This window comes from Lepidochelys kempii, chromosome 1 (genome assembly GCF_965140265.1).
Source record: "Lepidochelys kempii isolate rLepKem1 chromosome 1, rLepKem1.hap2, whole genome shotgun sequence".
NCBI classification, from domain to species: Eukaryota; Metazoa; Chordata; order Testudines; family Cheloniidae; genus Lepidochelys; species Lepidochelys kempii.
Window position 1 is genome coordinate 182,398,897 of NC_133256.1, and position 14,349 is coordinate 182,413,245.

At 39.4% G+C, this 14,349-nt stretch overlaps 1 protein-coding gene across 5 annotated transcripts in view; it reads left to right on the top strand.

The window, feature by feature from the left end:
- The window catches only part of CADM2 (cell adhesion molecule 2), a 1,033,208-nt gene that overhangs the window by 419,682 nt on the left and 599,177 nt on the right, over positions 1 to 14,349 (top strand). Inside the window, exon 2 of one of the 5 annotated variants that reach the window (XM_073304103.1) lies at positions 1,419 to 1,499. The exons of the other annotated variants lie outside the window; for them this stretch is intronic. Within the exon in view, the coding sequence (XP_073160204.1) occupies positions 1,463 to 1,499 (37 nt within the window). The 5' untranslated portion in view covers positions 1,419 to 1,462. The remainder of the gene's footprint in view (positions 1 to 1,418; positions 1,500 to 14,349) is intronic. 5 annotated transcript variants of the gene reach the window in all.

Below are 14,349 nucleotides of genomic sequence, written 5' to 3' on the forward strand. Positions count from 1 at the left end.
TGTACTGCTGGCAGTACGCCGAGGTCTTCCAGAGGGTACATTGACTCATCTAGATATTTGCCTAGTTTTACAACAGGCTCCATAAAAAAACACTAGCGAAGTCAGCACAAACAAAAATTTCATACAATGACTTGTTTATACTGCTCTTATACTATATGCTGAAGTTTATATTTATATACAATATTTATATTCCAGTTGATTTATTTGATAATTATATGGTATAAATGAGAAAGAAAGCATTTTTTCAGTAATAGTGTGCTGTGACACTTCTGTATTTTTATGTGTGATTCTGTAGATTTTAAGTAAGGTGAAACTTGGGGTACTCAAGACAAATCGGATTCCTGAAAGGGGTTACAGTAGTCTGGAAAGGTTGAGAGCCACTGCTTTAGAATGTAAGGTGCTAAATAAATGAAGTAAACTGCTATAATTTGATGCTAGTTTTGTTACTATCTACATAGAGCAATAATATTTTGGCAAGTAGATCTTCACTGTTTAATCTGTTAACTAAGAATAACATTTTCAAAAGTGGAAATCCAGCAGCTGCCAAAAGAGAGCTTTCTACCAGACTTGAGTTTCCAAAATAGACATGCTGTTTATCAATTTTTAATATTTGTTTATGGCCATTTTTGCCCATTTTTCACTTGTAAGAATTCTAGAGAGCAGTGTCTAAATTCAGGTTAATACACCGGCAGTAAAGATCTGCTAATGCAATTGTTAAAATCCTGTGAAAGGAGTGTGGGATTTTTACGCTTTGTTTGTATTTGGGTGGCTGGATGAGGTTGTTTCAGTGGAGGAAGAGATTGGATATAGTTTATTAAGACTTCCTAAAAGCTTTTGATGAACTTTTTTTTAAACCTTCCACCACCAATTGTCCACCTCTGTCCTCATACCCCATGTTATAATCCTGTGAGTTAGTTCTCATTATGATATAAACCTAACCATATATCAACAAAAACACATTCTAAAATTAAATATCCATGTAATTAATTCAAAATCATTAACACTCAATCACTCTGTTGTTTGTGAGGTGTTGTTCTTATGTTTGTAAATTCCATGTCTTCCATAGATTCTCAAACCAGAAGGGACCATTATAATCTGACCTCCTGTGCCACACACATAATTTTGTCCTGTGAATCCTATGTTAAATCACCATGCATATCTTTGCATCTATATAAATTATATTCTTAGCACTGCACATATTTAACATTTTTTCCATTCTATCTACAGCCAGCTGAAGGCAGACATTTTCTCCTAATCTGACAGAAAATGGTGAATATTATCAGATAGAAACCCATATTAATTTATCTCCAGCAGTTTTAGATGTAATTTTTGTCATCAGCCTTTAGTACACTTAAATGAATAACTGATGAATCTGACTTTGGGGAGCGATAATGGATATTCTATCAATCTTTTTGCAGTCTAGTGGCTGGAGATCTGGAAAGCGGATAGAACAGGACACACCATGATCTCCCTCAGCGCCCCCTGCCCCCCAGTACAGAGTAAGTGCTGCAGCTGCTCTGGGATTCAATGGTTCTCAGTTCAAGTCCCCTTATGGACAGATTCTCATGCAATTAGTGGTTCTAATAGCCCTGTGTTCAGGCTGCAGTGGTGTGTCATGAATAGTAATTAAATTAAATTTAAAATGATTAAAGTTAAAGGGGAGACATGGGAATTTGCCCCATGGCCTGTAATAAGCCCCTTGCCTCTCTCCTCTACAAGGGGTATGTGTGCTTATGTGAGGTGGGTGATTGTGTTATATCAGTTAATTTAAACAAACAATTTCTTATAACTCAAGCACTTGCAAATAAAAATGGCACAATTAGTGCAACAGGCTTCAGATGTTTATATATAGTTCCTAAAACAGAATATACTACCCGTACTGACTTCTTGGGGTGAGGAAAAGACCTTAAAGGGGGGCTCTGATAGTGTTCACTACTGTTGCAGTGGCAGGGAGCAATTACTTGTAAACTGGTGTGATAAATTGTCTGATTTTGTAAATATATGCTCTTTGGAGAATTTGCTTGTTTTTCAATTCTAGGGATTTCTATGGTAAGAATTATTTAGCAGAACCCACAGAGGAGATGAACTATATCAAAGAGAGGGAAATCACTCCAGTTCTTCCTACAATCAGATAAAACTCATTGTTTTATCAGTATCAGTAAATCTAAGGGCAAAGCACTGTTACCTTGTAAGTTCTGAGAGGTGATTAATTCTCAGACATCACAGTCGGGGAAGTATATACCATTGTGGTCTCAAATTATAAGATAAGATTAGAAAGGGCATTTTTCTGAAGTAAGAAAATATTTTATTTTTGGATTATAGGATTCTTGGAACAGGCTTTAGGAGGGGCAGATTAACTGCAATGTTTCTTTATAGTTTGTTTTTTAGAAAGTGAGATTTGCCATAACTGTAAGGTACAGTTTTCCTCCTTTTTACTTTTGCAGCTCTGTAGATTGACTGCAGATACTGTATATGAGAGTGAATTGTATTATTTTCTCATTTATGCATCAACAATCTTAGCTATAGTCCAGTTCAAAATCTTTATTGCTGCAGATGATGCACAAACTAGAAGATCATAACTTGACTTTCAAATCCCAGGTTGAATTTGCACAATTGAAAATTAGAGAAAAAATGTTTTACTTGTACACTGAGAAAATCTGAGCTGAAAACTAATACACAACAATCACTCGTATGCCACCAATAGAAATACACTAATTCTGTTCAAATATCTGTTGTTGCTTAGACTGTGGATTTGTATTGATGCTCCTCTTCATCTAATCTTTTGTTTCCCTCTTTTCTATATTTGAATGTTTAAGCTATAATGAATCCCATGACTTTTCTTGTCAGCACATTTGTGACCTTTCATGGAGAACAGAAGCAGGGAAGGGAAGGAACACATACAGGTTTTAGTTAATTTTAGGCTTAAATTAGAATTTTGCTACATTAATAAAACCTTTCTTTACCCCCGCTCAAATGTATTTCCATTATAACTACATTTTGATCTTTTAGTGTAACATGGTTACACAAATATTAGTGATTTGTCATGTCCCTTAAAATCTTTAAAAGTGTTGGTGTTAGCATGCAGAAGAAATTCTTTATCAATCACCCAATATATTTGATAGTTTTGAGGTGCTGCCTTTGAACTATATATAGTTAAATAGGGAATTGCATCAATTTTCCATATTGTTTAAGACATGTCAGACAAAAGAATAGATCTAAAATTTAAGGGTACCATTTAAAAAAAGAAAACTGTGAAATCCCAAAGCAATGTGGACAAATCATTTTATTTGTCCGTAGTTCACAGAAATAGCTTTGGGCTAGACTCTCACTGAGTAGTGCCTTAATCAACAAGTAGTCCCATTCATTTCACTAAGACTTCTTGGGAAGTACTATTCACTCTGAGTAAGGGGTATCGGAATCTGGCTTGTGGTGAAGACTGTGTATTACATCGCTTTTGGATAAGATTTACCTTTAACGTTTCAGTTTGGATGCAGGATGGAGGGAGAATCTTGAATGTGCTGGAAATTAGAGGAAAAACAAAAAGCATCATATATCCAGATTGCTACTTTTTTTTAAAGTGAACATTTATAGCTAAGAAAAGACATTTCCTTCCAGCCCAATTTGATTTTTTTTCTATATCAAGATTACACCTAATAAATGTACATGTCCTTTTAACCATAAAATTGCTAGATATCAAATTAGAATACAGCAAGGACAGGCAGCATCAATGTTCCCTCTAATTTTTGACAGGCTGTGTGCGCAAAAAATTTCTTCTGTGCAAATTGTTGTGCTTCTGTGTGAATTTTTGTGTGTGCGGTGTTTCGCAATGTGCACAGGGTTTAGGATCTGTGTGTGCGTGCACACGCGCACAGCTTAGAGGGAACAGTGGGCAGCATTATACAAATGTGTAAATTTAGTAAGAATATGAAAATGAATTTATCATTGTTTTTACTATTGTGTGACTCTTGCTGTGAAAGAATTCCAGAAAGAAAGAATACTAATGTGTAAATGTAAGAAAACTTGCTTTTTCATTTTTAAAGTGTATGTATTTATATATACTAAAGGCATGCTTACGCAGTGTACTTTGGGGGGGTGATTTCTAAAGCACTCTAACATGTTGCACACTAATTGTTTTTTTGGACCATGCTGGTATGCACTAAAATTTCCCTAGCACACTTTAACATAGTGCTGAAACAGTACTATGTTGAAGTACACTAGGGCAGTGCTACTCAAAGCGGTGGTCCGCGGATCGGCACGCCTGCCGGTCTGCGCGCACATTGGAAAAAAATATCGCCAGTCCCCCACATCCGATAGCTTGAGAAGCACTGCACTAGGGAACTTTTAGTGAGGACCAGCATGGTCCACATGGACCAATTAGTGTGCAGCACGGTAGTTTGCTATAGAAATCGTACTCCAGTAGTGTGTATCGCTATAACATCTAGACAAGCTCTAAGACTCTTAATTTTACAGCATTAAGAATACTGTAGATGATCAGCATAGTTACGCGAGTTGAGAAAATTTAGTTAGTATTTGACTAAAATTATTGTTTACAGTGTGTTAATATTGTAAACATAGGTAGTTAGCAAATTCACATTCCAAAACATTTACGGAATCATAGAAATGTGCGGCTAGAAGGGACTTAGAGAGGTCATCTAGTCCATTTCCTTCACACTGAGGCAGGACCAAGTACACCTAGACTATCCCTGACAGCTGTCTAACTTGTTCTTGGAAACGTCCAAAAAAGGAGTATATGTAATTTCATGCAAATTGCATATAAACTGTGAGCCTGACTATGGTCTGGCAGCACCGTAGCATCAACTAAACAGTAATCCCAAGTTTCTGATTCACCCTGTTTAGGTTAATGTATATGTTATCACAGTTATTTCCTTAGACCAAAAACTATCAGTGCCAACAAAAGACAGAAAATCGCTAAGGCTGTGTATACACTGCATGTTTCTTTCAGGGGCATGTAGAGTATTTACTTAGGTAGCCCTCATCATGTGGATTAAGTACAAGGGTAGACAGTGAGGCCTGACTTAGGTGAGTAAAATACAGACACACCTGAATGTTAGGGGGCTTATTCCTTCACCCACTTACTTCCCTGGTCCTTCTCGCATGAACAGAGAGCAACAATACCCGAAGTCCAAAGGTGCAAACAATTCGATGTTTATTGGGGTGAACTTCCAGCAAGCATGATTCCAGTTTCCTTCCTTCCCAGCTCTGACACCACAGAGCCTTACACCTGTGTCCCTGTTCTCATTCCTACCCTTAGCCAAACATGATTCCAACTTCCTTACTCCCATTCCCTGTTCCCATTTCCCGCTTTAGCAAAACATGATTCCAATTTTCTTTCCCCCATTCCCTGTTCCCATCTCCCCCGCACACCCACCCCCTCCCACCCACACCCACTTCCTCATTGACTACAGATTATATAGTAAAACTTGAGTTCTGCTTAGCTATACCTTAACCAATCATTTCCCTGAAATTTAACTAACCAATCCTAACATATTGTAACATGATTATGTAACCAATTATATCCCACCACCTTAATTAGTTTACACCCAGCAAAATTAATTATACAGCAGACAGGAACAATCACAGAACCAGACAGAGATTATACAGACAAACAATAGCAAAGTGGGAACTATAATGACAAAACGATATAGAAGTGAGGATTTCACATCCCAGCTATTGATAAGTGAGTTCTTGCCAGACAGGATGCTATCAAACTAAGTTTTCTTTTACATTTTCTAGGCACTTCCCTTTCTCTGGAGGTGATAGGAGTACAATCCTGTCCTGATAGTGCCTAACAGCCCAATAGCACCTTATTTCAATGTGACTAGTTTGGAATGTGAGGATGTGACTATTCGCTTCCCAGCTTATGGCTGCCTGTGCTGCTTAGCCAAAGGCCTTAGCCTAAGAACAGGGCCTCAGACAGTCACAGTAAGAGAAGGCCCTTACACCAGCAGACAGTGATTTTGATTCTTTCTTTTATACCTCTATAATTAGCCAAGTGATAAGAATACACCTAAATTCTTAGAGTATAGGCCTTTACAGACAGGCCTGAATATCTATATCCTAACACTGAATGTTGTGTGTATCTCCCCAAGTACATACTCTATACAGCTCTCTACTGACCCAAGCTGTGCTTTCACGTCTACACTCCTTTTTTTTTTTTTAGCAAAAACAACGAGGAGTCCTTGTGGCACCTCACAGACTAACAAATTTATTTGGGCATAAGCTTTTATGAGCTACAGCTCACTTCATCAGATGGGTTCTAGCCCACAAAAGCTTATGCCCAGATAAATTTGTTAGTCTCTAAGGTGCCACAAGGACTCCTCATTGTTTTTGCTAATACAGACTAACACGGCTGCCACTCTGAAATTCCTTTTTTTAGCCATGTAGACCTGCTGCCTTCCAGTTGCTGCTGCGTTCCAGTTGCTGGAGCTCCCCACTGTCAGAGCCTGTCCTTGCTGCAATGAAAGGCTTCAGCAGTGGAGAGCTGCTTGAAGCCTTTTCCAGCTGCCTCTCCCCACCAGATCCTTTTACTGACGTGTACCTACACATCACAACTTTTCACTACAACTTGTAGTTACACATACCCAACACGCTGATGAAAGTGATGTGTAATGTAGACACAGCTTCAGTGTAAGAAATGGTTAAACAAATAATCAGCATCATTTGGTTCTTCACCACATTTTTCAGCCTTTCCTGCCTACATGGAATTATATAGATAATATAAATGGAAAAGCATATTTTACATAGTTCTTCATCACATAATTTGGTGTTGATGAAATGTATGTTTCTTAATACTCATCTTAAATTAGTTGAGTTTTTCTTTGATAGTTTTTCACAGTCTATTTCTTGTGCTTGCACTCTGCTTTGATAGAGGTCACAAAACTAACAAGGGCTGATGTTATGTTTCTGTAGCATGAATAGTACATGCTTCAGTGGGACAAGGGGCCAGCGTGGCAACACTGACACATCCTATTGGAACCGGATGGGTAGAAGGCTTTAAAAGGGGACAGCCCTGTGTGTGAAGCTCCCTTTTACATGGAGCAGGCTGAGGCAGCACCCACCTTTCCTCCCCTTTAGGTGGTGAAATACCAGGTGCTGTGGGCATTGCGCTAACTTCCCCGATTTAGGGGGGCTGGGAAGGAATTTTTCCCTTACCACCAGATTGGCCTAGGTGGAGTTGGGGTTTTCTTGCCTTCCCCACAGTGGGTCCGGGGAGGACTTTGTTGATGTGTGAAATGAAGGACGGTAGGCCACATGTCAAAATTCATTATATAAGTGTGGGGCGGATGTCCAGTGCAAGTACTCAGTAGGAAAGTTATATAGTGACCAGATAAATGTCTTGGAAAAGGATTTTAAAAGGGAGGTGTTCGTAAAAGGAATGGAATGAGGTGTGGGCTAGGGCTCCTATGATTGGTACGGCAGGGAACCAAGCCCCTTTCTTGTAGCCTACCTTAACCCTCATACGGGGGGTGGGGACGGATGGTAAAGTCCCAGCAATGGATTGGCTGGGGGACCTGGATGGAAAAAGAAGGGGGAGCTGGCGGAAGCCCCCAGGTAATTATTGAATGAACATGGAGTTACCTGCATTGTACACTTTTATGTGTCGGGAAGTTCCAGGCATCTAATAATAAAGTTGCAGCCTGATTAAAACCGTATCAAATATCTCTGTCCTGTCCTTTCACTATAGCTGGACAGTAGAATCAAAGAGAATGTAAAAGACATTTGTGTTGTGAGTATTACACATAAATATATAATGTACTTCTGTTATGAATGCAGCAATAAGAGCAAGTAATGTTTTTACTTTGGAGAGGAAGATTTCTTTAAGACAAATATCTACTTCAGTTTAAGTAATTTTACATAAATGGAAAGGCCATTCTACTAGCCTGCTTCCCTGATCTCTCCAGGAATTTAGTGTTTCGGGGGAGGAGAAAAAGAGAGATTAATGTGGATGGTTTTATATTTTATTTTAATCTTTTTCTATTAATCAGTAATTGCCATAATTTCCTTTATTGCAAACTAATAACAGTCTTACACTGTGTAGTAATGACCAGATAACTTGAAGCAAAAGGAGGCATCAGTTATATTTTTGATTTTTTTCTTCCACTCTATATATTTGGATAATATAGGTGAATGAAATTCTTTATAGGAAGTCATTAAATATCAAATATGGAGCTTATGTTCTGAACTACCGGCCTGAAAACTCATGTTTCATTTCTGCTGTGTCATTCATTCCCATCTCCAGGACAGTTGTGAAATCTGGATGCTCAGACAACAACAGAAGAATAGTTGCGTATATTGCTCTTCAGCAACCTGCTTATCGAGGAGCAGCACTGGCAAACTCTGATTCAGCATTGGCTGGTAACGGGGAGCTGATAGGTCTCCACCTATTAATTTCTCTCCTTCTCCCCTCCCCCTTTTACACAAACAAAATCTTTGTCATGGACACCTTTTCTTTTCTCCTTTTGTCCTGAAACAAAATGGAGAGAGTGAGTGGCAGAGGAGGACCTGTCAGATTCTAGCCCCTTCAGTGTCACCCCACGTAGAGGCTACTCTGGCACTTCCAGAACAGCATCACCACACCATACAGCATAGTGCAGGGAGGCAGGGGGAATTGGGGCTGATGAAGGTTAGGCTCCTCGACTATTTCTCATGCCATTGAACTCTAGAGGTTTGATTCAATCCTCTTTGAGGCTACAGAACTTTAACCCCAAAGAATCCAAATGCATTAAAGCCCCAGTACAGAAGCAGCTCCTGGAACCCAAGTGTGGGAAACCTGTGATTAGAAGGTAGCAGCAAATAGGGGGTTTTGGGCAAGGAGGAGTATATAGGGGCCTGTGACTAGAGCTGGGCAGGAAATGGTTTTCTGATCTCATGAAAATGTTTGAGATTTCTAAAAATTTCCTGTTTTTCACTGAGACAAAACTGAGGGTGTTTTTTTTTTTTTATTTTGTCAAAAATAAGAAAGAACCCACCCCCCAATAGCAAATATCCTGGGGGTTAGGGCACTCACCTATGATGTGGGAGACCCTGAGCTGCCTGATTCAGACTAGGGACTTATATCTGGTTCTCCCACATCCCAGGTGTATATTTTCTCATTATGGACTGGGAGTAGGCTCTCTCTATGTCCAGAAATTCCATCCTGGATCTGAGAAATCACTCCGAACTAAAATTTTGATCAAACCTGATGCATTCCCATGAAAAGTTTCAGTGTTGATGAATCAGCATTTACTGACCAAAACCCCCCTGTTTTGTCAAAAATTTCCTGACCAGCTCTACCTGTGACTTAATGAGGGGAGTGAAGGGGGAGGACAAGGATCTCTGACCTGGTGAGGGGGGTCAGAGGGTGGAAGGGGAGCCTATAATCCTGTGATGAGGATATGCAAGTGGGAGTTGGGGACCCTGTGCCCTGGCAATGGAAGGGCAGGGCTTCCAGACTGTTCCATACCTCCTCTTTTTTTAGGAACAGAGATGGGAATTACAGTAAAGTTGCTACTGTAGGAGAAGAATTTATTTATTGACAGATGGGGAGAAGCCCCATGTTCTTTAGATGGTTGATTTTATTTGGGAGGTCAGGAATGATTTTGTGTGAAGGGGAAGGGAGCAGAAATATATATATTTTTGGGACAGCAAAGATGGAACAGCCCCAGCCTGGGCCAAAGCACTTATATAATTTAGTAATTTTAATTTCAAAGAATATCAGGGTTGGAAGGGACCTCAGGAGGTCATCTAGTCCAACCCCCTGCTCAAAGCAGGACCAATCCCCAATTAAATCATCCCAGCCAGGGCTTTGTCAAGCCTGACATTAAAAACATCTAAGGAAGGAGATTCTACCACCTCCCTAGGTAACGCATTCCAGTGTTTCACCACCCTCCTAGTGAAAAAAGTTTTCCTAATATCCAACCTAAACCTCCCCACTGCAACTGGAGACCATTACTCCTTGTCCTGTCCTCTTCTACCACTGAGAATAGTCTAGAACCATCCTCTCTGGAACCACCTCTCAGGTAGTTGAAAGCAGCTATCAAATCCCCCCTCATTCTTCTCTTCTGCAGACTAAACAATCCCAGTTCCCTCAGCCTCTCCTCATAAGTCATGTTTCCAGACCCCTAATCATTTGTGTTGCCCTTCGCTGGACTCTCTCCAATTTATCCACATCCTTCTTGTAGTGTGGGGCCCAAAACTGGACACAGTACTCCAGATGAGGCCTCACCAATGTCGAATAGAGGGGGACGATCACGTCCCTTGATCTGCTCGCTATGCCCCTACTTATACATCCCAAAATGCCACTGGCCTTCTTGGCAACAAGGGCACACTGCTGACTCATATCCAGCTTCTCGTCCACTGTGACCCCTAGGTCCTTTTCCGCAGAACTGCTGCTTCGCCATTCAGTCCCTAGTCTGTAGCTGTGCATTGGGTTCTTCCGTCCTAAGTGCAGGACTTATCCTTATTGAACCTCATCAGATTTCTTTTGGCCCAATCCTCCAATTTGTCTAGGTCCCTCTGTATCCTATCCCTCCCCTCCAGCGTATCTACCACTCCTCCCAGTTTAGTATCATCCGCAAATTTGCTGAGAGTGCAATCCACACCATCCTCCAGATCATTTATGAAGATATTGAACAAAACCGGCCCCAAGACCGACCCCTGGGGCACTCCACTTGACACCGGCTGCCAACTAGACATGGAGCCATTGATCACTACCTGCTGAGCCCGACAATCTAGCCAACTTTCTACCCACCTTACAGTGCATTCATCCAGCCCATACTTCTTTAACTTGATGACAAGAATACTGTGGGAGACCGTGTCAAAAGCTTTGCTAAAGTCAAGAAACAATACATCCACTGCTTTCCCTTCATCCACAGAACCAGTAATCTCATCATAGAAGGCGATTAGATTCGTCAGGCATGACCTTCCCTTGGTGAATCCATGCTGACTGTTCCTGATCACTTTCCTCTCATTAAGTGCTTCAGGATTGATTCTTTGAGGACCTGGTCCATGATTTTTCTGGGGACTGAGGTGAGGCTGACTGGCCTGTAGTTCCCAGGATCCTCCTCCTTCCCTTTTGTAAAGTTTGGCACTACATTAGCCTTTTTCCAGTCATCTGGGACTTCCCCCGTTCGCCACAAGTTTTCAAAGATAATGGCCAATGGCTCTGCAATCACAGCCGCCAATTCCTTTAGCACTCTCGGATGCAACTCATCCGGCCCCATGGACTTGTGCACGTCCAGGTTTTCTAAATAGTCCCTAACCACCTCTTTCTCCACAGAGGGCTGGCCATCTACTCCCCATGTTGTGATGCCCAGCCTAGCAGTCTGGCAGCTGTCCTTGATAGTGAAGACAGAGGCAAAAAAAAAAAAAAAAAAAAAAGCATTGAGTACATGACATTAAATGACATTTGTTAGTACTGATAAAATGTATGATAGTTTCTAACCAGAGACAGGCATTACTGATTTTGAGTTTCCAACTAAACAAAGAGTTTATTTTTCAAAAGGAGTAAGTTTTTTTTGTTTGTTTGTTTTTTAAAGAAAGGAAATTGTTAAAAACTAGAATACAATACCAAGAGATCCAGGAGTTAGGAATTGATGGTCATTTGCAACTACCATAGCTATGGTTTTATATTTTACCATATCTTAGACGGAAGTAAAATCTCTCAAGATCTTATATATGTTTTACATGTGTGCATGCACATATCAGTATAGGAAAGCATGTTATGATCTTTAACAGAAAGGAATGAAGTATTGGGAGTTTGGTCAATTGTGAGTTTCATCGTCATTTAGATTAAATGTATTATTGTTAAAAGCTTACACATGTTTCCTTACAAATAAACCCAAAAGACAGCTCCCTCCAAAAATTTCAGGACTCATTCTACCATAATTGTGCACAATGGTCATGCTTAAAGTGTTCATTCCATTTTTTAGAAACATTTTTGGTTCTTGTGGTATTCCCCATTTGAAGTATAGGTAATACTAGTCACACAGGCTTTCCAAACAGTATGATCTTTTTGAAGTCTCAGTGCTAAATAGGGGGAGTATTTATTATTATTAAAGTGGTTGACATTAAGATGTAATTCTCTCTTCCACTGTGAAGACTAAATAACATGAACAGAGCTATGTGGCACCTGTGTAAATCTTCAGTGAGAATATAGATCAGGGCTGCTGGATCTCAGAATCTTGGGAAACTTTTCTGTTAAAACATCATTTTAGTTTTTCTCTCTCTGGCCTTATCTTCAACTGTGGTAAATCTGTTCCTTGTCTTCATGGCAGCTATGTTGATTTACTTCCGGTCAGGATCTAGTTCTCTGCATTTACTGTGTCTCCCCCAAGTCAACTGAGAAATAAATCCTCATTTAAAAGGCATGGCATTCCCTTGTTCTCTGACTCTGAGCTAGATAGAGTCTGGGACTTTGAACAATATTGTTAAATTCCTAGTGGCCTTTGAAATATAGATCAGGGCTGCTGGATCTCAGAATCTTTGAACAATATTGTTAAATTCCTAGTGGCCTTTGATTCCAGTCATGTTGAAAACACTTCAGATATGGATGAGGGACAAGGCCCTGTGTTCTCCAAGATTGCTCTTTTGTTCCTCAACACTCCAGGTGTACAAATTACTTGACTTTAAATTTGCCCCAAGATGAGCATTTTCCAGGTTGTCTGTTATTTGCCAACTGTGTTAAACCAGACAAATCCTTTGTCATCTATCCTGTCATTCAAAAAATAGTGTATGAAGAATTGGCTCAGCCAAAAAATCTCTTTACCACAAATGACTTCCAAGTTGCAGAAAGTCTTTAAAAAATAATTTGTCACATTGCCAAATATCTATAGGTTACTGTGAATATTGGTGGTGGGGGGGGGAGTAAAAACACCTTTATGGTTCATAAGGGATGCATATATTTATAACCTGAACAAGCATAACTGTAGTTTGTTGTTTAAAGAGGGATAGACTATAAATCTAATGGGAATGTTGTTCAATAATAATATTCAATAATACACTCCAAGGGTTTAGGAAAGTTATATTTTCCAGCCTAGTTCTAGGCATAAAGAAACTGAACAAACATGTACGAACTCTATTTTATTGTAGACTCTGTAGTGTTGAGGTAATCAAATGAGGAGATGGCTTCTACTGAGTGGATGTGTGTGATTCATGTCTCTTTACCCCCATTCATAAGATATTTAATATGTTTTTGCCCTTTGTTAGAGAGGATCACTTTCAACATGTCATTCTACCATTCAGTCTCATGTATGTCCCAGAGTATTTACAAAAGTTCTTGAGCAGTTTACATTTCTAAGAGAACAAGGACTAAAAAATTATCCCTATTTCAATAAAGGTAAACACTTAATAGAAAATGACATTAAGACAAAGATGTTTTAGATATCTTGCCAAAGAACAGTTCACAGCTAATACTTAGAAGTGTCTATCTTTCCTAGTAAATTTATTGTCTAAGGGGTTACAAACCACTAAAACTATGGGATAGAGAGAGCTTTTTGTTTCTTCCCAAAGTAAAGATGAAGTAGAGGATCAAACTCGAGATATTCTATTCCCTAATCAGATCATGACTAGACAATATCTCAGTCAAGATGCATTTGTTATCACAATTATACATGAGCTAGTTTACAATCAAACTTTTGCAGGCTTATTTCATCTGCATCCTAATTTGTTTATTCATTCATTAATTGATACAGTATGGAAATGAAGGTACCATCTTTTAAATAGGTCATGGTATGCCAAATAATATTAGTGCATTAAGTATGTTATTTATAATGAATCACAAGTGTGAATGGCACTTAAGAGAAATAAAAATGATAGGTTCCATCCAGAAGGAACATACAAACTGAAATAGACATAAAGACAATTAATTGACAGTAAGCAAAGCATGATTTGGGAGGATGTGTTTGACAGCATTTATCCTCAGCATGTTAAAATAAGGGTACTGCATTAGGGAGACAAACTTATTTTGAATAATTGATGACCTGCAAACTTGCTTGGACAAGTATCTTGAAGATGATTGGGCTTTAAAGTTCATTGAAGGGTTTGTCCTTTACCTTTTATGAAAGGCCATTCTTTCTCACCCAGCTATTCTGACATTATTGCTGTGGAAGATCTTTCTAAGTTGTTTTAAAATTTGAAAACTTAAAATCAAACAAACCCTCTTTATGCCAGATCATCTGTTTTGCTTCTGTAAGTGGAAGGGAATAAAGAACCAAGCAGATTCCCTCTAGAGGAGGCCTCTGCTGGATTGTTTCATGGACATTTGGGGAATTCCTAGGCTTAGGTGAAGAAGGAGCAGGGATGGAGGCTTTCCAAGCATCAATGGTAAATCGTCCCATTTTACTGTGCTTT